This window comes from Macrotis lagotis, chromosome 1 (genome assembly GCF_037893015.1).
Source record: "Macrotis lagotis isolate mMagLag1 chromosome 1, bilby.v1.9.chrom.fasta, whole genome shotgun sequence".
Classification (NCBI taxonomy): domain Eukaryota; kingdom Metazoa; phylum Chordata; class Mammalia; order Peramelemorphia; family Peramelidae; genus Macrotis; species Macrotis lagotis.
In genome coordinates, this window is record NC_133658.1 from 447,993,903 (window position 1) to 448,015,780 (window position 21,878).

The 21,878-nt window shown below is 33.7% G+C and overlaps 1 protein-coding gene across 4 annotated transcripts in view; it reads left to right on the plus strand.

The window, feature by feature from the left end:
- The window catches only part of TTC6 (tetratricopeptide repeat domain 6), a 248,960-nt gene that overhangs the window by 203,583 nt on the left and 23,499 nt on the right, over positions 1–21,878 (plus strand). For all 4 annotated transcript variants that reach the window (XM_074213416.1, XM_074213417.1, XM_074213418.1 and 1 more), the window contains 5 exons: positions 4,067–4,180; positions 7,015–7,134; positions 12,193–12,266; positions 15,025–15,235; positions 17,641–17,793. In XM_074213416.1, coding sequence (XP_074069517.1) covers positions 4,067–4,180; positions 7,015–7,134; positions 12,193–12,266; positions 15,025–15,235; positions 17,641–17,793 — 672 coding nt within the window. The remainder of the gene's footprint in view (positions 1–4,066; positions 4,181–7,014; positions 7,135–12,192; positions 12,267–15,024; positions 15,236–17,640; positions 17,794–21,878) is intronic.

Consider the following 21,878-nt stretch of genomic DNA (forward strand, 5'->3'; position numbering starts at 1 on the left):
AAAGTCTCAGAGTATGGAAGCATAGAAGAGATGAGTAGACATTTAATCTCAAAGTTTTGATTAATGACAATATCATCAGCAGCCTGGATGTCTAATCAACTGGTCAATTATACCAAACTAACTTTCAATTTTGGAAACTTATGAGTGGCACAGTCTTGGGAACTTGGTCATCATCATTGTCTTCTGCTTTGAAGACCTTCCTGAGTCATCTCATTTAATTTCTTTTTCATCAGATCCTAGGGTTACAGAATGTTAGAAACATTTCCTTCCATATCTTCAAGCTCCTCACCTCCAGTGGTATGCACTAGATACAATTGCTTCAACATTGTTCCTCACTGTTTCAACACCTTTAAACCTTCAAAATCCCAAATATAGGCAGGTGACTCTCTTTTTCCAGAAGCTATTCAAAGTAGCCTAATGAAACATTGCACCAGACTATGACTTGAAGCACAGTGATTTGCAGAAATTTATCATGGTAGTTTCCAGGTTCACTTCCAAATAGTTGCTGGCATGACAGTAGATTTCCCTGGATGGATCTAAGATGAATGGTTGGGTGGCATAAAAACAATTTCTACATTTTCATGGGCATTTTCCATCTGGTCAAGAATATGAGGCACATTGTCAAGTATTTCAGGAACCTTGAATGCAAGGTTCTTTTTTTTGCAGATACCATTCTACTTCTGGAATGAAGCAGTTGTGGAACCAGAACCAGAATATTACAGCAATCATTCATGCTATTTTTATTCCAGCTTCACTAGAAAGTCCACATTTTTTAAACCATCTCCTAATTTAAAACAACAAACCCACAACAGATTCACAAACTTTCCTGAATGAAATTAATACTTTCCTCCTTTTCGCAGATTTAATGATTTATCACACCAAACTGGTCACCAGTGGCTACAAATATTCTGGCACAAAGTTTTTCTTGCACCTTTATTCTCTTTCTAAGTCACAACACTGACATTGTACACTTAGGCTTAGAGTCCTAAGGACTGCAGTATACTTTAGGGACATAATTGCAACAGTAGGGGCAGCTAGGTGATACAGTGATGCCTTGGCATCAAGGTGATGAGAATTCAAATCCAGCCTTGACACTTATTATCTGTGTGACCTTGGGCAATTAACTTAACCCTGATTGCCTCACACACAGGACTATCTCCAATCATCCTAATTCATATCTGACCACTGAACCCAGATGGTTCTGGAGGAGAAAGTGAAGCTGGTGACAACACAGCACACCCTCACTCAAATCAAATTCATGTGCTCATCTTGGCATCACCTCCATCTTCTTTGAGATGAAGGACAAACATCATCAATTGTAGCGTAAAACTTGAGTTTTAAAGGCAAACAAATGCACAGGAAACTTTTTAACAGTAGGAGTACACTACAAACTAGTGAGAGTGCACTACAGATTTATGGGGAGAGGGGCAATATTTACTGCAAGATACATTTGCTTTGAGCTAATTTAGTCTACTAAGTGACTGTTAATAAAAAGCACACCAGTAAAGGAATATGAGTTTTAGGGGTACAGATCTTAGAATCTGGGAATAACAGTCCTCCCTGGGGACCTATCCAGTAAGTTCAAGTGGAAATTGAGTGAATTAGCTTAGAGTAGGTGCTATGCTTAAATTGTTAATGTCTCTTTTCTTCCATTTAATTAGTTATTGAAGTCTTCTCTTTAGGCCCTTCTCTTTCCCCATTCAGCAGAAACAAATAATTTAGAATACTCATTCCTCTTCTCCCCTCCAGTTTCTTAGTTTTTAGTACCTATTGTTGTACCTTTTAAAATTTGTTTTTATTATTTAAAAAACATCATCAAACATGTATCTTTTAATATATAATGAACAAATAAGCAAGATACAAAAGAGGACTGTATATTAAACTGAATTTCTGTTATATCTTTAAGTATATATTGAATTCAACTTAAAATCAAATTGCCAATGATTTATATACCTTTTTGAATTTTCTTATTTCCTCCTGTTTATATAATTTCTTTGAAATTCTGTTTGCTTTTCAAAAAGTCATCATCAGATGGCTAGGTGGTGCAGTGGACAGAGCACCAGCCCTGAAGTCAGGAGTACCTGAGTTCAAATGTGACCTCAGACACTTAATAAATTACCTAGCTAGCTATGTGGCCTTGTGCAAGCCACTTAACCCCATTTGCCTCTCAAAAACCTAAAAAAAAAAAACCGCAAAAAACCCCTAAAATTCAGAGTGAAACTGCACTTCACCACAGGGGATGAAAATGGTAAAAATTTATCATTTAAGTTAGGATGTGGGGGGGGGGGGATAGCTACTTGCTCCAAAGCATCAGATTACATTATATATATATATATTATTAAAGAGGATGTAGAAGAAATGTGTGCTTGTTAAAGTGTAGCTATTCACATGAGATTGAAAGAGTGTGCACATTATTACATTATTTCTGATGTGAGATGAAGAGTAGAAAAGTCCTTTGCAATCATTCAAAGTAGAAAGACAAAACAGCTATTGTAATCTAATCTATGCTGAGGTCACACATTTAAAAAATGTTATGTTAGTGTAAAAATGGAGTTGATTACATCAACTCTTAACTATCCACTCTTAATTATCCCAGCGAATCTTGTCAACACATTACCATACCTGAAAATGTATTTAAGTTTTTATCTACTTGTTCTTTAGAATCTCTCCTAATGTTTTAGGTAGAGACTTGCTATGTCAATTTCTTACTGTTTTTTTTTAATTTTGGTGTGAAAGTATTGTTTTTGATGCTATGAAAGGGAGCTAAACTCATAGACAAACGTTAATTTTAGCTATCTTGTTCAAAGTTCTGAAAGTCTCCTTTTATTCAAAAAAAGGTAGAATTTGTTCTTTCAATTTTCCATTATTGCAAAATATTTTGGGAAAATGTAACTACTCTTTTGTAAATTAATTTTATTTAAAACTTTATTTTAATTTATATAGTTTAATAATTCTTCTTTAAAATCCAACTTAAGTAACTCGATATAATGGAAAGAATAATGAACTTGGAGTGAGGAGCAATCATCACTGACTTTATTCAGTCATTTAACATCTGAACCCTTCTTTCTGTTAAAAAGAATGAATGATGTCCTTAGTATCTACCCCACAAAGCTATTGTGAGCATCCAGTGAGGTAATATACATGAAGCACTTTATAAACCTTAAAGCATGAAATAAATATCAGCTATAATAATAATTTATTAATCATCATTTAGCATTGTGGTATGAAATTAAGCCTAGATTCTTTAAGACAATTTCATCAGGACTTGGGTTGTAGCATGTCCTCCTAGGCTAGAAAGGTTCCTAAGAAGGCTTCAGAGTTGGAATGAAGGTCTGTCATCCCTAAGTTTGAAGAAATTTATTACAGAAAGTTGGCCACTATGTGATAACTTTTTCAGTCATATCAAATTTTTCCTAAGAAAGGTATTGAGGAGTTGTATAATCTACACAAGTTGTAATAGTCTCTATTAGAAATCTTGGAGTCAGGTTTTAGATTTTTGTTTTTTGTTTTTCTTTTGAACTTATGATTTCATTGAAGATAAGGATTCCCATTGAGGAAGTCCCCTTTGTCAATGAGCATAGTAACTGCTCTCCAATAAGAGAACTGCTTGGGGACATTGAGAAGTGTCACAATTCTGAAACTGTCCCTTTATCTACTACCTCATAGATACTTGCAATAAAATAAAAAGTTACAATAATTCTATATTAACTATTGTGATAGTCTTTATTTTACACATGGCAAATCTGAAATATATAATATGCAATTAAATGGTACAGTTAATGGAGTTGGGAGAAAGACCAGGGTTCAAATCTGACTTTAACCACTTACTAGATGTGTGACCCTGGGCAAATCACTTAACCTCTCTGTCTGTCTCAGTTTCCTTGGCTGTAAAATGGAGATGATTTTAGCATATCTCCAAGGATTGTTGTGAAGCAATTCACAAATCTTGAAGAGTTGTGAAATGATAAATACTATTGTTGTCCAACTTACTTAATGTCTTGTTTCAATTCCCTTACATGTATTTACATAATTGTCTGGTATTTACCTGATTGTTTATCCTTTGCAGACTTACAAGCTTGCAATTACAGATTTAAATATTGCTATCTCCATGAACAAAGCCTGTTTTCTAGCATTTTATAACAGAGCAATATGCTACAGCAAAATAAAGGAATTTCATATGGTAAGACAATAAGTATCTTTTTTTAACTAAGTAGCACATTAATCACTCCCTTCTTATTGAACTGTTATGCCACTCAAACTCACTATTACATTAAATACAGCTCCTAAAAGGTTAAAAAAAAAGTCAGTGTAATGATCTTTACATTCATTTCATAACATACATCAATTAAAATTCAGTATGCAGTAAATTCCAGTTTCATTTGGAGTTTTTATTTATTCTATTTAAGCAAACTGACTCTGCTACTTCAAGAATTTAATAAAACCATGGGCTCAAAAAATTTTTATAGATATTTCTTCAAGCAGAAACTGGGCAAAGTCAGTACCATAGCATAAGAGAAAGGGGCAGGTATTCTGAAGTCGGAGGACCTGAGCTAGAACCTTATATGTATTTCATGTGCCTTTTTCAACTAATATGATGAGATAGATAAATACAGTATAGACCTAAATGATATTAAAAATCATTTTTAAATTTTTATTCTTACTCCTACTTTGTGGAGCTTGAATTTTCTGCAATCCAGTATAATGGAGTGGAAAGAACTTTGGATTTTGAAAATAGAAGACCTGGGTTCAAGACCTAGCTTTAGTTATGCAACTTTGGACCCATCACCTCCCCTATCTGGGACTTGATCAAGTGAGGCAACATTGTATAGAGCACTGGGCTTAAGAGTCAGAAAAACTTTGGTTTCAATTCTGCATCAGATATTTAAAAATAAGTTAAGTAGAGCAATAGATATGGAATCAGTAAGACAGGTTCAAATTATCCCTTATTGCCTTTTCCCATGACCTTTCCTTTCTACTTTCTACATTAAATTTATTTGTTTAAAAGGATAACCTTCTTAATCTCTTTCACCAGTTCTTGCATACATAGTCTCCCCTCCTAGTGCAAAATGAGACTACATACAGAAAATTTTAGACATTGAAAGATTTTGGAAAGCCCTGTTCTAGTGTTAAAAAATACACTATTCTAATTTCAATTGGGTTTTTTTTTAAAGATTAGACATGAAGTTTTATTTCTCTGAGGTTTTTACCCACCACCATTAGGTAATGAAGACCTTCTAAGGAAATGATCTTCCCCCCTAATTTTAATTGTTAATAAATATCGTTGAGTTAACAAAGGACTGGAAATCCTTCAGCATCTAAAGATAGATTAGAATATTTAATGTTTACCCAACAGGTTGTCTTGCTTTGTCTTTCAAGACTGTTTTACTTATCTAGGCTGGCTAGAAATTACAGAAAAATGCATTAAAAAGAGATTCATAGAGCCCTGAACTTTTAGTAGAGTGTTTGGATTTGAATCCCACTTCTGACACTTTCTATCATTGTGACTATGGCTATCTATTAAATCCAATCTATACAGCAAAGGAATCTCTGACATAACTAACAAGTGGTAATCCTAGCACTACTTAAGTACCTTCAAGGAGATGGAAACCAATACCCACAGCTCTAATTTATTAGAAAACTTTTCCTGACACTAAACTAAATTTGCAAACCACATTGCAAGTCTTACACTTTGTTACTGCTTCAGCATTTTATTCACTTTTGTTTAAAGCAACTTTGATTAATGTCTTTATGTAAGAAACAGCTATTAACATTCATCAATTAAGATCCTGTTTTTAAGAGTTTTCTCCCCATGAAAAGTTTTGATTTAGTTGTTTAAATAGTGCTACACTCCTTTTAGAACAGTTTCCATTACTTACATTATCTACTTACATTAATTACCTAAGTCATTTACTTAAAGAAGATTGACTCCTATTAAGTAAGAATCATATAATGGAGTGTAAGATGTAGAGTTGGAAGGGATCACCTAGTCTGACCTACCTCATTTTATAGATGAGGAAACAGAAGCACAAAGTGTTGATGCAACTTCCCTAATGTCACACACCTAGTAGGCAGAAACGCCAGGATTGAAACCCCATTCTTCTGACTCAAACCTAGTGCTCTGGGATGACTATTCTTAATATAGAAGCTTTATGAAGAGAATCGGCTATTTTTTTTCCTAGGGGAATGACCCAGGTTTGAGGTTGACTAGGCCTGAAAACCTGATTTCTCAAAATTGTAAGGGAAACCTATAATGTTCAATATGATTGCTATTCTCAGAGAGCTTCCAATTGGGCAAATACACAAAAAGGTGATTGACACAAGGTAGTAGGTGGTAAATGTCATGCAAGTCAAATGGTAAAGAGTTAATTTGCTAAGGAAATTCAAAGAAAGAAGTATTAATTACAAGTGGGGGGGGGGGGACATGATTGATAGCCCGACAAAACTTTACGTAAGAGTTGAGATCTGAAGTAGACCTTAAAGTTTACCTTAATTTGGATGAATAGTAAAGAACTCAGGGTAAGACACAGCAATTATTTGTGTGCATGGGACAATGGCAACAGTGAATAAATGACAATGTAAGTTTCAAGTAAATTAAATAGACAACTACAGCCAAACTCAATGAAAGAACATAATGGGAAATAAAATTGGTGCCAGTTAATGGCATTGGCTATGAAGCTGTTTTTCCCCATTAGTCCTTCAAACAGTCATCTAGTTCCTACATACAAAAGTTATTTATTGAAAATGATCTAAAGAGTCAGCATAGTTAGGAGTTAAAGAATATGAAGTATGTAATTCACATACATTTGTAATTTAATTATCTTACTTTTATGTTCAAGTAGAAATAATTGAAAATAAACTATCCAGACAAATGATTACTTTGAACAATAAATTCAAGAGCAATGAATGAAACTAATAATTGAGATATAAGCTTGTACAATATATCTAATGGCATGCAACTGAATTTAAATTTTTTTTAATCAAATAAGGATTTAAAGTGATTGTTTAAATTTTTAGGCTTTAAGGGATTATGGAATTGTTCTTCTACTCGACGTGGAAGATGATATAAAGGCAAAAACTTTAATTAATCGTGGCTTAATCTACACAGAACTAAAAATGATTGCCAATGCATTAGAGGTAAATGGATCTTGTGAATTATTCTCTTAGAAATAATTCAAATATTTTGGGAAGAAATGTTAAGGTATAAATTAAAGCAACAATCGGACCAACTTCAAGGTCTCAATTTCAAACTACATTAGAATTGAGCTTTTGTTACCTTACCCATTTGCTAAAATAGTTAATTTTAAAATGAAATATATTTTAAGATAGGTTGATGGTATCAAAATATATGAATTCTTTTGGATTGTGACCTAATGACAAGGACACTAAATTAATTCTTTCTTCTTTCCATCAATGGATTTGTGATTTTATCTATGAGAGAATTCTTTCAGTGATTGATAGGCAGACAAGGATGAGTTGAGGTGTCTTATAGATAGCTCATCTTGTTTTTCTCGTAAATACATTACAGGAGATCCACTTCATATGTTAAGAACCTACTTTGAGTACTTGATAGACATCAATGTATATAGATATATGTAAACAGGCTAGGATATGATAGGATATAGATATTGTAATGGATAGCAGATAGAAAAAGGATAAACAGTGAAAGCAAAAAAAAAGATACAGAAAACATCAAGTGAGATTCTATCTCTGAGCTGCATTACAAAAGAATTCATAATTTTTTTTCTGACAAGGTAATCAGGTTTAATGTCAAATGTCTGAAACCAGGCTTAAATGCAGGTTTTCTTGACTCTAGAGCTGGTGCTCTGTCCACTATGCCACCTACCCTTCATAGATTCATAGATTTTTTAAATAGCAGGACAAGAAAAAAAGTGCAAATGGAAAAATGAAAAGGTAAAAATGGCAATCAGGAAGATGAAGCTCAGAAGACTGTTGGAACTAAACAGACTCTAAATATATATATATATACACAAATATATATTTGCTAGAGATGATTGGAAACCTGGAAGCATTTAGGAGTAATTTTCAAGTTATCTCAGAGAATGGAAGAAGCCAAAAGAATAGAAAAGTCACAAGTAATTGTGATATACACAAAAAAACAATGAAAAGACATCAGCAACTATGGATTTAAATGCCATTCTCATCTTTATAAAATCTTTATTAAAAATTATCTACATGTGTATTGTTATCCCTGGTGAAAAATGCAAAAGGTAAATAAGCAGGTATTTGTGAACAATATTCTGGAAGTCCAAATCATGCAACTGGACAGCAAAATAAAACTTCATTGTCTCACAAATCTCCAAAAAGGAAGAGTAATTGCACCAAAATCAATAGAATAAAAAAGAAAAAAAATCTGACAAAATAAAAAACTTCATAAATAAACACTAGAGAACACTAATCCATAAAGCATTCATTTTGTACCCCTCCTCCACCATCTACCTCTGGCAAGGATGCAAGAATCATCCCAAGCTGACCTGTGGACTTATGTCTGAAACCCATGCTGGGAATGTAGAGATTGTTGGCCATTTTACCTGCACCAAGACCAAATGAAGACAAGAAAAGAAACAAATGCCAGAATTTATCATTATCAAAATAGAGGCTTTTTTTTAAACTTCATTTAGATTAGAAAAATTATATCCTTGACAAAACTGAACATCCTCTTCCAGGGGAAAAGATGGACTTTCAATAAAACAGGGGAATTTCAAATATTTCTGTTGAAACAACCAGAGCTAAACAGAAGGTTTGAAAGTTTGAAAGTACAGGACACAGGTGAAGCATAGAGGAGAAGGGTAAATTGTGAGGTACTTAGTGATGATGAACTGTGTGTTTTCCTGCATGGAAAGATGATAATACTCATATGAACCATCTCATTTAATAGAGAAGATAGAAGGAGCTTTTATAGATGAAGCACAGGAGAGAGCTGAATTTGAAGATATATTGTAAAAATGGAGTCAATGGGTGAAAGGGAAATGTACTGGGAGTAAGAAAAAGGAGAGGTAGTATAGGCTAAGATATTTCATATTAAAGTTATTTCATGCAGCTTTTGCAATAGTATGGAAGGGGGAAAGGCGAAGGGGAATGAGGGGAACTTCATTCTCATCAGAAATGGTTCATAGAGGAAACAGCATACACACTCAATAGGGTATAGACATCTAGAAGAAAAAGGAGAGGAGGACAGGGGGAAGGGAGGGGATGTGGATGATAGAGGAGAGAGTAGATTATAAGAGAGGATGGTAAGATGTAACACATTTTCTTTTTTTACTTTCTTGCAAGGTGCTGGGATTGGGTGGCCTGTCCAGGATTAGGGGGCTGGGTGGTTGCTGAGTCTCTGGGGTGGTATGTGGGCTAGGGGCCCTTGGCCCCAGGGCCAGTGCTCTGTCTGCTGTGTTACTCACCTACCCTATAGAACATTTTAGAAGAAAGACAGAGTGAAGGGAGACAGAAAATATAATAGATGGTAGAGGGGAGGAATGGATGGAGGGAATTATAATCAGCAACAGCAACTGTGGAAAAATAAGGAAGTAACTTTCATGATGGACTTGTGGAAGGAATGTGATCCACCTAAGACAAAGCTGATGGTATCAGAACTGACTGAAACACATTTTTTTTCTATTTCTTTCACTTTATTTCTCATGAGGTTTTATATTTTTGTGGAGGAGAGGGTATTATGTTTACTCTTAAAACAATAATATTTTAGTAATGTGTAAATAAAAATAAATACAAAAAAACATAAAAAATTATATCCATGGTGGAAAGCTTCTCAAAAAGCAAAAAAGAGAGAATAACATATCTGGAATACAAAAATTCTAAGGGAAATTTTGGCAGAAGAAAAACAAATTAATGTTAAAAGATCTTTAAATAAACTAAAAATATTGTCCTTGAAAACAGGATGCGAAAAGACAATTTAAGAATTATAGATCTCCCAAAAGAGCAAGACCAAAAAAATAAAAATTAAAAACCAAAAAACTTAACATAATAATGCAGGAAACAATACAAGAAAATTGATCTCAATACAGAAAGTAAAGAATCATGAAAGAATTCACAGATCACTTCTTGGAGGAAAAAAGGATAAAAAAACTAAGCTTCAAAAACAAATCCTACATGCATCTAGGCAAAGTCTTTTTCAAATATAAAGAAAAGATAACTTGAATATCACAGAACACTAGAAACCCAAGAAAAGAATGATATAAACAGAGGATTTAAGGTGCAATCTAAATGACATTACCTAAAAACCAGAATCTAATAAACAATGAAAAGAGATAGATGGTCAATAAAAGGAATTTGAGAAATTTCTGAGGGGGGAAAAAAAGGAGAAAAAAAGCAAATAACAAAAATACATGAAAGTCAAATAAACAATTATCAAGGAAAGAAAAAGAAATTAAATAACTACAGTCATTTATAAAGGAATGACAACTTATGGAATGAAGCCAAAACAATTTTTGGGGAAAATTTTATATCTCTAAATGCTTACATGACAAAAATAGAGAAAGAGGAAATCAATAGCACCTGAAAAAGCTAGAAAAAGAAAAAAATTAAAAATCCTCAAATAAAAACTAAATTAGAAATTTTGAAAACCAAAGAAGAAATTAATAAATTTGAAAGTAAAAAAAAAAAACTACTGAACCAATGAATACTTTGAGTTTGGGGTTTTTTTTGGGGGGGGGTTGCAAGGTAATGGGGTTAAGTGACTTGCCCAAGATAACACAATTAATTATTAAGTGTCTGAAGTTGGATTTGAACTCAGGTCCTTCTGACTCCAGGGCTGGTATTCTATCCACCTAACTGCCCCATGAATACATTGAGTTTTATGGGGAAAAAAATGAAAAAATTGACAAACCTTTTGTTAATACGATTAAAAGAAAGACAAAAAAACAAAATATCAGTATCAAAATGAAAAGGATGAATTTGCTAGGAATAGGAATGAATGAATGAATGAATGAATGAATAGGAATGAAGAAGAAATTAAAGCAATAATTCAGAGCTATTTTGCCCACCTTTATTTATTTGCCAATAAATCTAAGGATAAAGCATTATGACCAAGTAGGATTTATAACAGGAAAACCTGATTCAATATTAAGAAAACTGTCAGCATAATTGACCATATCAATAACAACACTAACAAAAATCATATGATATGGAAAAAAACTTTTGACAAAATACAGTAGCTATTCCCATTAAAAAATCTCTAGCGAGCATAGGCAAAAATGGGCTTTTTAAAATGATAGGCAGTATCTATCTAAAACTATTCCCAATAAAATCAGGGTTGAAATAAGGATGTGCATTACTACCTCTACTATTCAATATTATTCTAGAAATTTTGGTTTTAGTAATAGGACACAGAAAGAAAATTGAAGGATTAAGTATAGGCAATGAGGAAACAAAACTATTGCTCTTTGCAGATGATATAGTGTTATACATTGAGAACCTTAGAAAATCTACTTAAAAACTACTTGAAACAATGAAAATTTTAGCAAAGTTGCAATATATAAAATAAATCCACAAAAATTATTATAACTATAGATAATATAAAAAATATCTAGGTGTCTATCTGCCAAGACAAAACCAAGAATTATATGAACACAGTTACAAAACACTTCTCTTCTCAAAAGCAGTTATTTTCTTTATTGAACTGCCGAAGGGGTTCACAACACAAAAAGACTAAGAATCTCTGCTCTAAGATCACCTACTGACAATGGAAAATTCATCTTGTGTTCTAATAGACTATAACAAGTTTCCAGTGATGATCTAAGATTCCATTGATTCAAAAGTGGTATAAAAGACCACATTGTAGAAATGCATGTTCAGAAAAGGAGGTGCACTGTTCATATGATTCAGGAGATGGGCAGTACAAGGGCTTCACTGATACCCACAAACAGTCAAAAATTTGAGAAAAAAGTCATGAAAATGTTTTCTAGATCATCTGTAGAACATGGATAATAACTACAAAGGATGAGAAGACCCATGGTGGTTTGAAGAAAAGAAAATTCCCAGGATTACTAAAATATTTTAAATTATTTACTTTTTATTATTTCTTTTTTATTAATTTATTTAAATTCAAATATGTTAAGAGTTGAATCAGGAATTTTAAAATTGTAATTCCATGGGAAAGTGCTTATGCATAGTATGTGCAAAATAGTAATATGGCAAAAAAATGAAAATGCAAAATCTTTTCAGGATTTTAGGGAAGCAATGCAAATCAATAAAGATGACGCTAACCTGTTTCAAGCTGCTGGAATTTGCCATCACAGGTAATCAAAATTTGTGTTGAAATAGAAAGTAAAGTTAGCTAATATAATTAATGATACTGCAGTTCTATTTGTATACAAATTGGGAAGTATAAAAATGATAAAAATGGATTAAGAGTAGCAGAATGCACATACAAAAAAGTTATGAAGCAATGTCTAGAAATACCAAGAAAGAAATGTCTCTAATGCCTTCGTTTCAGAGCCTTAAGGAAGCAAATTTTGGATTCTGTAACTTTATTTGTCCAAAGGACATGTTATTTCATCATGACTCAACTTGTAAATAGGCCTACAGGTACCCATCTGGATTAGTGGGTAGTGCTTTCACATCACTCCTCCTTGGCCTCATCATCCCCTAGCTCTAGCAAAGTAGTTTTAGGTAACTGGATCAGCCAATATAGCCATTGCCTGTTTGTAAGTTAATACTGGTGATGTTAATATACTTGGGCTAGTAGAGAAGAGGAAGGAGCAAGGGAATAAGTATTTAAATGATACTACACTCCAGAAGACCCTGCTAAACATTTTACAAACACTGTCTCAGCTAGTTCCCCATTTTACAGTTGAGAAAATTGAGACAGACAGCAGCTAAGTGACTTGCCTAGGCTCACACAGCTGAGTCCTCAGATACCAGGGTTTGAGGCCACACTTGAACTGGAGACAGGAACAGTTTTCCTAACTCCAGGTCCAGTTTTCTATCCATTTAACCATCCAGCTGCCTCATACACAATTCCATTATATATAGCTTGAGATGGGCATGAAATCCTTTTCTATCTTATTGCTTCATTCATTGATTCAGATAACAAACATTTATTTAATACCAACTACATAATACATAGATGTGATGAAGATTAATATGAAATACAATTTGAGGGGCAGCTAGGTGGCACAGTGGATAGAGCATGGGCCTTGGAGTCAGGAGTACCTGAGTTCAAATCTGACCTCAGACACTTAATAATTACCTAGCTGTGTGGCCTTGGGCAAGCCACTTAACCCCATTTGCCTTGCAAAAACCTAAAATAAAATACAATTTGACTTTTTAAAATCCAGATAATTAAAGACATAATAATTTAATAATTTATTTTTTTAAAAGTTAAATATTACTTTTTAACATTTTTGAAATTAATTTGAATCCTAAAAATATTTTAAATGACAAGGAAAGGTTTTTAAATATCAAATTTAGCCAACATTATTTTGGGGCTAAGTATTTTTCTTCAATTGATTTATGAGTTAATTAAAATACATATATAGAATAATAATAAATGGATTTGAATGAATTAATAAATATCCTGAGTAGTTAGGCCAACTCTCTGATGTATAGTATTTCTTTTTTTTATTACATACAAATAATGGGACACAAAAGAAGGAATACTGAACTAATGACTATGCCACTAACTAGTTTTGTGACAAGGCAGTTACTCTCCCTGAGTTCAATTTATTTCCTATAAGATAAAGAGGTTGTGATAAATGCTCTCTTAAGATTCTGTCCAGTTCTAAAATTCACTAAGATTTATGTTTGCCACTTTTCTCTAATAAGCCAGAGAGAAAACAAGATTGTAGTTAGCAATTCTCAACTTATTGATTGTACCCAACACAAGGAAAACATAAAGAGTATGTTTTATAAAGAATTATTCAAATTATGCCTTGAGATCTTTTTCTGCAATAATGATAAAGTAAAATTATAACATGTATTGTGGACTGCTGTTTCTCAAAAAATGTCAAAATTTATAGGGAAGATAAGCATGATTTCTAATCTGCTTGAAAGCATTGGTCATGCATGTTCTTTGCCCACAATCAGAATTCAACAGTTCTCAACTGAGAGCTCAACATTTGTTATGTTGGATGCTGCCAATATGAAGTCTCAAGGAACATGAGTTATATTAATTGTGACTTGCCAATGACTTTCCATGTGATCTGGAGATTTTTGTATAGATCTGGCCAGATTCTCTTTTACTGAAATATATCTACAGATATAAAATAAAAATGTCTTTAAACTGGTGTTGCTTTGTAATTGCTAGTCTAGATTATTTATTATTAAAAATAAGATATTCTAAATTCCTAATTTTAGCATAGTGTCTGGCACATAAATGCTAATTGATTGATTGAAATTTAGCTATGCACTTGACTTTCTATGTGGGATTGACCAAGAATTTTCCTATCAGGGACTTGCAACTTAGGCAGCACTCAAAGGTGTCTTTCAAAAAGTCACTGGTTGGGGGCAGCTAGGTGGCACAGTGGATAGAGCACCAGCCCTGGAGTCAGGAGTACCTGAGTTCAATTCCAGCCTCAGCCACTTAAGCTGTGTGGCCTTGGGCAAGCTAATTAATCCCATTGCCTTGCAAAAACTAAAAAAAAAAAGTGACTGGGAATGGATCCTAGAATTACTGGTTTCCTTGATCTAACATGATCAATAAGGAAAAGTGTCATGAGATTTTTAAAAAATATAATGTGAAGTACCAGGGTCCACAGCTCCTCTACCACTGTCTTTATAAGGTACCAATTTGAGGAATGTGGTGAAGATTATGATAACCTTTAGTGACAGCTACATTGAAAGGTCCATGAAACTTTATATTTATATTTATATTTAGGCCTTGTCGGTTTTTTGAACAGGCATTGGAATAGTAATTTACCAACTAAAATTCATACCAAGTTTTTTTTTAAGTGAAGAGTATTTTAAAATATTAACAAGTATCAGTATCAAAATGTTGTGGTTCTGTGGGAGGAAAGATAGAAAAGTAAAATAGCTATTCTACAAATTTATTTGCAGAATGGGAGAGTTTGAAGAAGCTGTAAATTCATTCACTCATGTCATTGAACTCAATCCTTTTTGTGTGGATGCATATGTTGGTCGGGGAAATTCTTACATGGAATATGGTCATGAAGCAGCTGATAAACAAGCACAAAGGGACTTTATGAAAGCCTTACACTTTAATCCAGCACATGCAAAAGCCAGAGTTTGCTTTGGATATAATTTACAGGTAATTACCAAAGGGATACTTATTAATTTTTTCACTGGATATGACTGAAGATGAGGTATAGTCAATACTTTTTCTCTTGTTTTGAAAGATTTACCAATTCCTTAACTTTTTAACCAACTCCTTAACTATTGTAGAGGATTACAAATTAATGACTTAGTGTTCTCATGGCAGCTAAGAACAAGTGGCATAAGAATAAATAGCCTTAAATTCAAGTCTGGTTCACAGGGAAGCTAGGTGGTGCAGTGGATAAAGCACCAGCCCTGGAGTCAGGAGTACCTGGGTTCAAATTTGATCTCAGACACTAAATAATTACCTAGCTGTGTGAGGCAAGTCATTAACCTCATTTCCTTATTAAAAAACAAACAAAAAAAAATACACAAAGAACTGTTGGGAACAAGGGACAGCTCTGAGGCAGGTCATTACCAAGAAGGCAATGAGAATGAGGAGGAAGTGAGCAAGAAGTATGAGAAACTAAAAGAGAAGTCCAGAACTAGAAGATGAAGCAAACAAGCTACAGAAAAGATGTAGGAGCTTTATGAGAAGAATTGGAAGACCTGAATAATGACTGAACTACAAGAAAAGGTACAGCAGAATTCTTAAATGCTTTTGCTAATTCTCTGACTTCAGATGAAGAGGCAGAAATTATTCCAAAGAAATTCCAGAAATGTAGAAGAGATATGGAGGATTTAGGAGATTATAAAATCTGTTCTATCAGTCTCCAAATTCCTTTCCCAGTTTTTCCTTTGGAAAAAAACTGCCTTATTGATCACATTTTATTGTAAGCTTGCTCTGTACATTTTTTTACTGTCCTACAAAACACTTTCAGACTTTTAAGTTTCTGTGTTCTATGTTAGACAAATGAACATGTACTCCTTTTACTAAACTATTTACCACTGAAGTAGGGGAGTTGGGAAGGAAAGGTGGTAGAAAAATGTGAAACTTAAAAATATCCAAATGGATGAATGTTGAAAACTTTCGTAACATATAATTGGAAAAAGAAAAGAAAATATAAAAAAAAAAGAAAAAGTTTCTGTGTTCTTTAGAAGATTGGCAACTTCTGTTCTAGTCCAATTTGAACCATCTTGGTAATTTCCATGTTAATACTGCTTTTCTCTGTATGTTCTTTACTTTAAACAAAATATCTAAAATGCTTACTTGCACATAAATAGAATAAATTCCACATGTCAACTAAAAAAATCAGTGATGGGATAAAGAGATAGTTGGCATTCTATCGAATTTGCAGACTATAAAAAGCTGGGACATAGAGTAAATGAAGGTTGAACTATGAATTAATAAAAGTTAATAGGGATTGTTATGTTGGAACTAAAATAAAAAAAAAAATAAACTTCCCCAAGTCAAGAAGAAATAGTCAGGGCTAGAGAGTACATCTGAAAAAAATTTACATTGTTAACATTCTGATATGGCAGCCAAAAGAGGTTATTCAAGCAATCAACAAGCATGTATTAAAAATTTACTATTTTCAATGCACTGTGTTAAAAATGTTCAATAGGGGTGGCTTGGTGGCGCAGTGGATAAAGCACAGGCCCTGGAGTCAGGAGTACCTGGGTTCAAATTTGGTCTCAGACACTTAATAATTACCCAGCTGTGTGACCTTGGGCAAGCTGCTTAACCCCATTTGCCTTGCAAAAAAAACTAAAAACAAACTAGATAAAAATGGACAATAACAATCACAAAAGTGAAACAGTATCTGCCCTAAAGAAGTTTACAATCTATTGGAGAAAATAAGGTGTAAACATAAGAGTATGTACAGAATACACATAAAATTACTACAAAGTAGCTTGGGGAGAGAGGGCACTTTTGAAATATGCTAGATATATTTTTCTTTTCTTAGATTTTTTTCCTTTCAAAATATACATTTACATGGCTAGGTGGCACAGTGGACAGAGCACTGGCCCTGGAGTCAGGAGTACCTGAGTTCGAATCCAGCCTAGGACCTTAATAATTGCCTAGCTGTGTGGCCTTGGGCAAGCCACTTAACCCCATTTGCCTTGCAAAAATCTAAAAAAAAGCAAAAAAATAAAACAAAATATACATTTAAAATTGTGTATTATTATATCAGTAATAATACTAAAGGGTGTTTTTTCCCCATTTAGTGTCTAAGATTTTAAAATTTTATCCAAAGGCATATGTGTAAATGGAAATTTATACAACAAAATTTATTTCAATTGATTCAAATTTCTACATATTTTCAGTCAATTTAATTCATTTATTCTTTGACTTGTTTAGCTTTAATTTATGTGTAAAAATCTTTTTGTTAAAATTTTATTTGATTGAGGTAGAATTATAAGCATTTATACTGGAGTATTTGGTTTGTTTTCTTATTAAAGAAAATTTCTCAGTATATAAATATATATATATATATATATATATATGACATATTCCAGGCTCAAGGAAAATTTCAAAAAGCTTGGAATCACTTTACCATTTGTGTGGATATTGATCCAGGAAACTACCAGGCATATGAAGGAAGAGGAGTAGTCTGTCTTCAAATGGGAGATAATTTTGCTGCTATTCAAGATATAAATTCTGCTCTAAAGGTAAAATAAGAACACAAAAAATGCATTAGTATAGATAGGTTTGGTGGGATAAAGTTGGGGACAAAAACAGTAGGGGTTAGGGATTTAAGCAGAACATTCACATCTCTCTTTTCACATAGTCACCACACTATTTTTGGGCTCTAATCTCTTCTTATTTAGACTACTACTATTATAGCTTTCTATTTATTCTCCTTGAGTGGGATAAAGTTTTGAGATTTCTTCAGTAAAATACTGTAGATTGAATTTGGTTAACTATGTGCCCCTCCTTCCTTGACAAAGCAAACTTCTGGGATATTGGTGAAGAGTCAACTGACCTCACTTTATCTGTTGATGTGTGGAGAATCATTCAATTCCTGGGACTAAAAAAAATAATCTGGTTTCTGTTTGAATTTTATGCTCTTTTCCCTAGATTAGTTTGTTTTCTTTGAATTCTATGCCCCTTTCCCTAGGGTAGTTTTTGTGTTTAGATTGTAAAACCACATTCCTCATTAACAAGGGTGGGTCAGTTGTGCTGTGGGAGGGGGGCGGAATTGAGTTAGGATAAATGTGATTCTTGGGCCTTTTGCCTCAATCTCTCTAATTGATTGTGGCCCATTTCTCAGAAATGCATAAAGCCTTCTCTTTATACCTTGAGAGATCTCCGAAATTAATTTAAATGGCATTTGTCCCACACATCCTCATTTCCAGTCTCTCTCCTCTGCAATCCATCCTCTTCCAAGTGGCCAAAATAATTTTCTTAACACAGAGATCTATTTTACTTTGTGATTGCTCTGCTTAAAAGTATTATCAAGATGGGGCGGCTAGGTGGCACAGTGAATAAAGCACCAGCCCTGGAGTCAGGAGTACTTAGGTTCAAATCTGGTCTCAGACACTTAATAATCACCTAGCTGTGTGGCCTTGGGTAAACCACTTAACCCCATTTGCCTTGCAAAAACCTAAGAAAAAAAAAAAGAATATGATCCCGATCCCTACTGCCTCTAAAATAAAGCATAGATGCTTCAACAGAGTACCTAAAATCCTTTATAATCAGGCTACTTTTCAAATTTATTTCAATTGTTTCTCTTCATTCATGCTCTATTCCAATCAAAATAACCTGTTTGCTATTTCCTTACAACATCTTTCCCATATCTGCCTCTATACCTGTGTGTAGACTGTGCCAAGATCAACACATTTTTAATTACTATGATGCTTTCCATTTTGATCCTCTGAAAATAAAGGACAATCAACACCACTCTGTAGTTTCTATGAAACTTCTTATGCTTCTTTCTTCCTTTGAATTAATGTTGCTTGTTGTAGAATATATATATATAGGTATATTAATAAATAAGACCTTTCCTCATTAATAGACTTGTGAGTTGGAAATTATTTCACTCATCCCTATGGACTCTAGTTTGGCATTTCATATGAAAAATATCAAGAACAAAAAGACCTTCATAAGATCTTTGGTTCCTCCAAACAATTCTCCTGATACTTGTTAATAATTGACATATATCATGAAAGGCAGCATCTTCCCAGTGCCTCAGGCTTGCAATCTAGGAGTCACTCTAGAATCCTCACTATCTCTCACTTTCCCATCCAATTTGTTGTCAAGGCTTGTGGTTTCCTGTCTCTAGTATCCTGACTATTCTCTAGTATCTAGTATCCTGACTCTTCAGTGAATAAAACACTGCATCTCTTGATTCTCACCATTTTCTCTTCTCTACTTTGAATTTCTTCCTTCTCATCTCCTCCTACTGTCTTTTCCCATCTTCCTTTAACCTCCAACTAAAATCCTAACTTTTACAGGAAGCCTTTCCCAACTTAATTAATTGTATTGTGTATAGCTTGTTTGTACATATTTGTTGACTTCTTATCTCCCTCATCAGGTTGTGAGCTCTTTGAGGGCAGAGGCTGTCTTTTTCCTCTTTTTGTATTTCTAGAGCTTAGCACATTGTCTAACACATATTAGATGATTAGTAAATGTTTATTAACTAGAACTGACTATTCTTATGTATTATTTGCCTTTCTTAATACTTAACCCTTAAAATCAGCAAGAACCTCTCTCTTTGTCCAAAAATAACTTCATAAATAAATTTTCCACTGGACCTAAGATGTCCCATGCTACCTTATATTACAGAAAAGACTCTCATGTTCTTCTCATTCATTAACCTGGTATTATCAAGGAACATAAGAGGACCATACTATTATTTGCTCTCCACCTTCCCAGATCTAACCAATGACTACAGTAAAAGATCTCAAGTTGTACATCCTGAAGTAGATGTAACAGATAATAATGTATTCCTGACAAATCACCATCGTAGAATCCTTCAAAAAACAAAAGAAACAAAGAAAATGTATCCAACAAATAGAGATGGCATTTTCCTATACAAAAATGGAAAGCTAAGAATTTATCATTGGCACTGCCCTACCACCCCAATCTGGGGAGCTCCCACATTCTCATCCCAATCTAAATGTAAATTTGGAAACTCATAGTAATCCACTCCTATCTTTAATTAACTATTAAAAAATACTTAAACAAATCCTTCTGGACATGTAAGTCTTATATATAGGCTTCCTTTTTCCTATCCTCATGTTGATGCAAGGTTACCACATTTTACTTGCCAACAAATAAAAAGAAATAAAATGGGCAGAAAAAACAGATCAAGTCTCATCTTTTTCTTTTCAAACATCTCAGATTAAGCAGGTCTCATGCTAGATGTTTCAGTGAGGGCTAGCATCCCCCCTTGAAAGAATCTTGGCTTGAGTAAGGGTGAGGCTCCATTGATTAATTTTACCCCATTCCTATTTAAAAGTAATTAGCTTTTTATATTAGAATACATCTTAATTGAATCAATCAATCAGAACTAAATGTGAACTTATTATAAAAAATGCTTTTCACATCCAGAAAAAGATCTGATGGAGTCTGATGCAGGTTGAAGAACATTATTTTTCACTTTATTTTTTTCATGATTTATTTCTTTAGGTCTGTTTTTTCATTCACAACATGACTAATATTGTAAATTTTTTAAAAGTCCATTAATGTACATATATAACCTTCATAAAATTGCTTGATCTCTTAAGGAAAAAGGAGGAGAGGGAGTGAGGGAAGAACTCTGTGAAATGGTCCATTGAAGTGCTAGGCTAATGAGCAAATTACTGTTTTAGCCAGCTGAAACTGCTCAGAACAAGTGCATTGGATAGATATCCTTTGCTGATGTGATGAGGCAAAGAGAGTTGGAGGGGGGGGACCAGAAGGAATGGCATGGCCCCAGGGTCACCTAAGAGTGTAATCTAGATGAAGCATTAATCAGGACTCATTTATGAAATTTATGAAGCAACTGCTAGATGCACTAAGCCCGGAGATAGAAAAGAAAGGCAAACTAGGAGTAAGTGTGCCAAGCCAACAGCGACACCTCCTGGTTACATGACAGGTACAGATTAGGGAATGCAACTATGAAATGGGAACCTTTCAAGGATACATTTATTAAAGACACAAAGAGAAATAATCCCCATGAAGAGAAAACTGAGGAGACCCCTTGCCTAAAAGATACCTATATGGATGGATGTCTTTTTGACTCCTTGTAGATTCCAGACCTGCTTGGGTTTTAATTTGTACATAATGTACATAATTTAGAAACAAGGGGTGGTAAAAGAGAATAAAACATCACAATCCTGTAAAAAATTTGTAATATGAGGAATATAGTTTGGAGTGAATTGAAGCTAATGAGGATAGCTAGCAGCAACATCCAAAAGATTTTGTTTTGCTGTGTTATTTAAGTACTATGTTGGGGAAATAGGTGAATAAAATTAGAATTATTGTTTAGGGTAGATGGCAAGACAACAGAGAAAGTAAGGCTGAACACAAGCCTTTAACTTCATTTCCTTTCTGCCAAGTAGAATGATCTTTGGATTGGATTTGGATTTGGATTGGAAAAGGGCAAGGAAGCTAACAAGAGTGAATTTAGCTGTCTCTAATGAGTTTAGATTAGTTAAAGCAACATAAACAATATCCAGGGTTGTGCAGATAAATGTGTAACATAGAGGAGAGTGTGGGGAATGGGAAGGGGAAAATGTACTGAGGATGGTCATACTTTCTGCATTGTTTG